The sequence below is a fragment of the Octopus bimaculoides genome, chromosome 3 (genome assembly GCF_001194135.2).
Source record: "Octopus bimaculoides isolate UCB-OBI-ISO-001 chromosome 3, ASM119413v2, whole genome shotgun sequence".
Lineage (NCBI taxonomy): Eukaryota > Metazoa > Mollusca > Cephalopoda > Octopoda > Octopodidae > Octopus > Octopus bimaculoides.
In genome coordinates this window covers 38,165,177-38,171,560 of record NC_068983.1, presented here as the reverse complement: position 1 = coordinate 38,171,560, position 6,384 = coordinate 38,165,177, and the positions used below count along the sequence as shown (strand labels likewise).

Below are 6,384 nucleotides of genomic sequence, written 5' to 3'. Positions count from 1 at the left end.
GTGGAGTGGAGAAAGAGGTAGAGTAGAGAGAGAGGTTGAGTGGAGAGAGAGGGGGAGTGGAGAAAGAGTTGGAATAGAGAGAGAGGAGGTAGAGAGAGAGGAGGTAGAGAGAGAGGAGGTAGAGAGAGAGGAGGTAGAGAGAGAGAGGAGGTAGAGAGAGAGAGGAGGTAGAGAGAGAGGAGGTAGAGAGAGAGGAGGTAGAGAGAGAGAGGAGGTAAAGAGAGAGAGGAGGTAAAGAGAGAGAGGAGGTAAAGAGAGAGAGGAAGTAGAGAGAGAGAGAGAGTATAGGGAGATAGGAAATGGAAAGATGGAGGTAGAGAGAAAGAGAGAAGTGAAGCAGAGAGAGAGAGAGAAAGTAAAAATCAGGTAAGTCCCTCAATCTAATGAAATTGCAAAAAGGGGCATGTAATGGTCCCCTAATTATGGTATGTTTAATTTAGTGGAGTTCATCCTTCTCCAAGAGACAATCAAGGGAGAGAAAAATGTTAAGTCAACAATGTATGCTCATGAAACACTCTTCGGTTGGATAGTGCTCCCGCTGCTTGCAGATGTGAGCTGTGTGAAGGAAGGGCAGGAAATAGCGGTGGCAAAAATACACCTTCGTTTATGAATTTCATTAACATTTAGCCTCAATTTATATGGAAGTTACAGTTTATCAAGCAAAGTGAGTGAAGTGTTAATGTCCTTTGTCATATCAGCCATGCTGTGTCCCTGGCTAAGACACTTAGTCCTCAATGGTTCAAGTCTTCTTGCTATAAATAAATACCCAACAAGGCACAATTGTAAGCAGTAGGCTAAAAGATAACCTCCTTCACTCCATTTCGATCACAAAGATACATAGAACTAGTTTTTATATCTGAGGTAAATAACTTCCTGGAGAGAACATTTATCTATTATACATAACTTCTCTCACAAGAGGAATTGCGCTTAGTAGAGCAAATTAATAAAACACTTGTGGATTTGACAGTTCTGTTGTTACCACTGAATACAGTGGTAAGTTATATTCACCTTCATGGAGGCACAATGGCCCAGTGGTTAGGCCAGCAGACTCGTGGTCGTAGGACCGCAGTTTCGATTCCCAGACCGGGCGTTGTGAGTGTTTATTGAGCAAAAAGACCTAAAGCTCTACCTAATTTATAGCTAGGAGCCACCTCACAGCTATGAACCACCTCACAGGTAGATGTGGTACCTTCCAGACAGGTATCACCTTACAACTAGGTGAGTGTAACTATGAAAAGCCAAGTATCAACCATGGACACCACAGAATGTTGATAATAAGATGTTAAAATTTGGCCTCTTAGTCGGATATCCAGTACCCTACTGTCTTAGCTACTTATGCTTTTACAAGCCACTCTCTAGTTAATCGGTGTTTCACTAGTTTTCAGTACGGAGACCAAGTCCTCATACAGATCTAGATTATGATAGATGCAATCACACTGTAGAACTGCCAAAACTAATTCTGTTTACTAAAGTTGACTCAATATCACTGAAACAGTTATCATTTAAAAAAACTAAGGGCTTACTTCTATGACATGATGATTTTACCATTGTTAAAAAAAAAAGTCATTACAAATCTCACATTTCCAAAACACAATAAATTTGAGCAAGAGTAGATGTTTATATTCATGACCAAGCTATAGTATAATGTTAAAATATTTTTTCTGTAGTCAGCTTGAAAATTCTAATTTCTTTGGCATACCATCTTTAGAAGTGTGAAATATTTTATGTTACACATAAAAATAAATGATAAAACTTACTTCAAAATAATTTACATGGAGATAAAAATAATTTTACATGAACAACCTAGAGACCTTTCATTCATTAACCCTATCATTACAATATTTCTGTTGAAATAGACTACTTCTGCTTTACTTATTTTTGAAAATAATGAAGAATTTGGTTAAATAACTTGGTCATTTGGAACATAATTCACATGAAAAATTTGATGGAAAGCTTTTATTCAGATGACTTAAGACAAGAAGTTTGTATCAAGGAACCAAGTGTGGTCTCAGGTAGCAGCTTGGTATGAAAAAGGTTAAATAACCACTTAGAACACTTCCATCACCAAATTAATTATATCATTCTTACACATCCTGTCCATTGTCATATCCAAGAGGATTAGCATGCCATGTGGATATCTTTCCATCTGACTTATAAAGTCAATGATCAAGATGTGGAAAGACTTGCTTAGGAAGTTAAATATATCTTTCAAATAGGGAGGACAGACCCCCACCTCACTCTATCTGTCTCTTTCTTAGGAAGAGATTATTTTCAAATAGACTTTTTTCTAAAAATAGTTTTGTTGGTAAAAATCTTATAAATTAGGGATTCTTGAAGTTCCAAAAGGAAGCAAAAAACCCCAGAAAATGTAAAAGATGCCTTGAAAAATAGATGGAAGATTCAGATATTTGACCATTTTAAGAATAAGAGAAAATAACTTCAATGAAGAGCGGAAGAGAATTACATGATAAATGAAAGAGAATTGCACTGCTGCATTACCTTCAGTGCATATAATATTTAATTTATGTATAATAGTAGACATTCTCTGTAATTTATAAATGCAAGTTGTATCCCCAAACCAAAAGCTAAAATACAGATTCTATCTTGCAGAACCTTTGATGAAGCAAATTTTTCAGCATACAAAAATGACTTCCTTCTTTCTCTGTTTCTTTGTATATTCTTGACCAAAAACTCATGGCGTTCTTCGCAAAAAATACACGAGAAGTTTCTTCATAATTCTGAGGAACAAGTTTGAATGGAAAGTGAAATCAAGAATTTATAGAGACTGGAATATTTTTTTCCACCCCATGTCTTCAGTGAAATGATTGTTTTATTATATGTTGATGTGACTGTCACACATTTAATGTTGGTCTGTTGTTTTGTACAAGATGTGTATGTCCGTTGAAGTCAACTCTGTAAGTTTTTTTACCCCACTGAATGTGTTGCGGCTTTAAAAAGGCTTCTATTACAATCACTAAAGTCATCAATTCTCGACAAAGCCATGCCATCACAAAAGTAAGCTTTGAAAATGCCAGTCCCGTCCGCTAGAAGAAGAGAAAAACAGAATGACATTATACACATTAATTTGTGAAAATACATAACAAGAAATAGCAACAACAGAAAAGCCAGCAGCGATTTCTTGATGGGTAAAGAGATTAAAAGAATATGGAGATGTTGCTTTGAACAAAATTTAATGGAGTTAAAATGCAATAAATTATTTTATATACTATTTTACTCATGAAATAAATTTATGAAATAAAGTGATAAACGTAAATGTTGAAAGTGTTTTGAGGCCTTTAATTTAATTAAATGAGGCAGAAAAATAGTTTGCTTTTTTAAACTGCTTATTTTTTTTAGAAAAATCTTATCAATTTAAATGTTTGTGTTGTATTGCATGATGTATTCCCCTGCCCAAGCTTTCAGTTATATTTCAGACAACTAACAATGGCTTAATGGGATGAAATTTCAAAGTTACTGTCAATAATATTCTTGTTTAAAAATAATACACACATATGTGCACACACACACACACACAAACAAATACACACACACACACACACAAATAAATACACACACAAACAAATACACACACACATACACATACACAATCACACACAAACAAATACAGTCACACACACAATCACATACACACACAAATACACACATACAATCACACACACAAACAAATACATACACACACACACATGTATGTATGTAATATGTTGAATTAATGATCCAAATGGTTTTATATTCACACAAACAGCTTTAAACAAAGTCAAACACTAAGGGCAACAGAGAAAATATTAAAAGGGAGAAAAGTTAACTGAAAATGAATATAATGTCGCTTAGAAGAGATAATAATGGTTGCATATGTCATATCCTATATTCTATATCACGTTATAACATGTGGTATATCTTTATGTATGATATATTTTATATCATACGTCGTATATTTTACATGGCATATTTTATGTAACATGTAGTAAATTTTTATAACATTTTCACATCACATGTGGTGTGTTTTATATTGTAAATGGTGCAGGCATGGCTCTGTAGTTAAGAAGCTTACTCCTCAACCATGTGGTCTTGGGTTCAGTCCCACTGCATGGCACCTTGAGCAAATGCTCTCTACTATAGATTCATGCTCACCAAAGCCTTGTCACTGGATTTGATAGGCAGAAATACAAAGAAACTCACTGAACATACACACACACATCATCATCGTCATCAGTGCCGGTGTCATCATCATCACCGTCGTCGTCACCATCGTCATCATCATTTAATGCCCATTTTCCATGCTGGCATGGGTTGGACAGTTTGACCAGTGCTGGCAAACCAGAGAGCTGCACCAGGTTCCAGTCATCTGTTTTGGCATAGTTTCTATAGCTGGATCCCCTTCCTAACACCAACCACTTTACAAAGTGTACTGGGTGCCTTTTATGTGGTACCAGCACAGGTACTTTGTACATGGTGCTGGCATGCATGCTTTTTATGTGGTGCTGGCATGAGTGCTTTTTACGTGGTGCCAGTATGAATGCTTCTTCAGTGGCACTAACACAGGTGATTTATACAGGTGTGAGAGCCATGTATGTATGTAAGTAATGCGTATGTATGTGTGTGTGTGTGTTTGGGTTTTCTTGTCTTGACATTGCATGGTAGTTGTAAATGAGTTTTACTGTCATACAAGCAGTGTCACTCATTTCTAATAGCCTGTTTTCCACCACATTTCTTAAAAATCATGGTAGAGGCCTTGGTCATTGAACCACTCATGTCTAGAAACTGAGGTTGGGGGTAAGCAAGGGCATGCTCCCCGTCAAAAATCCAGCTCCAAAAGAGCCTCATGATAGCAAGGGAGAATGGGCACCAGCTAGTCAGCCCCAAGGTTGGGGTGGGCTGCACCTGCCTACCTCAGTTGCTATGGCATTGAGGTAGATCCAGCCACCCCGGTTAACGGGAACAAAACCCAGATTTAAAACACAGGATGATGATGATGATGATGTAAAAGATGTCTGGTTATGAAGAATGGAAACATTAAATAGAAAAGTGAATATTAAAACAATGAGGACGTGGATGAAGACAACAAATACTCACTCACCTGTATATTTTTATAATTAAAATGAAATTAAAGTACTCACCTGTATATTTTTTAATTGTAAATAATCTATAATCAACCATCCTAAGATGTGGAATGAAAATATATAATAAGGGTTAACACCAAGAAAGTGATGGATGCTCCACGATCCATAAAGACCCAGCGGTAGACATTCAGTTAAGGGTTCAATAATAATTGTGACAAAAGGAATCATACTGAAACGTAATCGCAGCCATCTGAAAGTAATGGGAGAACAAAAGAGAAAAATAAATAAACAGGCAATGCCGTGGTCAAGAAGTTTGGTTTTGCAACAACGTACTTTCCACTGTCTTTACATTCTGAGTTTAAATTCCAGTATGGTCAACTCTGCCTTTCATCCATTTGGGATTGATAAGGTAAGTATCACTTGAGCACTGGGTTGATGTACCATATTTTAATGTGCATAAGGAACCCCTAATTTTTGGGGCTTAAAATTTGGAAAAACGGTTTTATAATGGATTATAATACTATCCATGTATAAGAAACCCCTATATTTTTTTCACCTAATTTTTGGCAAAAAAGGGTTCCCTATACACATTAGAATATGGTAACTTATCACCATCCCCAAAAATTGCTGGCCTTGTGCCCAAATTTGAACCATTATTAATTGGTGGTGTAAAGCAGCAAGCTGGCTGAATTGTTAGCATACTAGACAAAATGTCTAGCAGCATTTCATCCAGCTTTACGTTCTGAGTTCAAATTCTGCCAAAGTCAGTTTTGCCTTTCAACTTTATGGGATCGATTAAATAAGTACCAACCAAGCACTAAAAGTCAATGTAATCGACAAGTCCCACCCCCAACATTTCAGGCCTTGTGCTTATAGTAGAGGGGATTATTGATAGCTGGTGTATTGGCAGATTCGTTAGAATGTGAGACAAAATGCCTTGTATTATATGTTCTGGCTTTTTACATTCTGAGGGATCTATTTTAAAACGGGGGCCACATCTTTCATTAATGTTTTATGTAGTGTTTTTGGTACCGAAAGACTTTCAAACTTTGTATACTTATCTATTTTGTGTTATAGAACAGAAAAATATTTTTGTATTCGAATTTATTTCATGTAAAAAATTGTCTTATTTCGATAATTTCAACCAATCACTGACAAGTATTCAGTTGTTTACATTTACTCCTTTGGCTGATTAAGCGATGTAAAGCGTATTTAATCTCCATACCTTCGTTTTATTTGCTTTTTTCATTTTAAATTTGCTTTAACCCTAACCCTAACCCAAGGGTTAGGGTTAGGGTTAGGGTTA

The 6,384-nt window shown here is 36.1% G+C and overlaps 1 protein-coding gene across 1 annotated transcript in view; it reads right to left on the bottom strand.

Moving 5' to 3' along the window:
- Positions 1 to 1,115: 1,115 nt before the first annotated feature.
- LOC106875592 (ceramide glucosyltransferase 2) overlaps positions 1,116 to 6,384 on the bottom strand; it is a 315,466-nt gene continuing 310,197 nt past the window's right edge. The window contains exons 11-12 of the mRNA XM_052966726.1: positions 5,136 to 5,328; positions 1,116 to 3,044 (exon numbers count right to left, since the gene is read on the bottom strand). Coding sequence (XP_052822686.1) covers positions 2,853 to 3,044; positions 5,136 to 5,328 — 385 coding nt within the window. The 3' untranslated portion in view covers positions 1,116 to 2,852. The remainder of the gene's footprint in view (positions 3,045 to 5,135; positions 5,329 to 6,384) is intronic.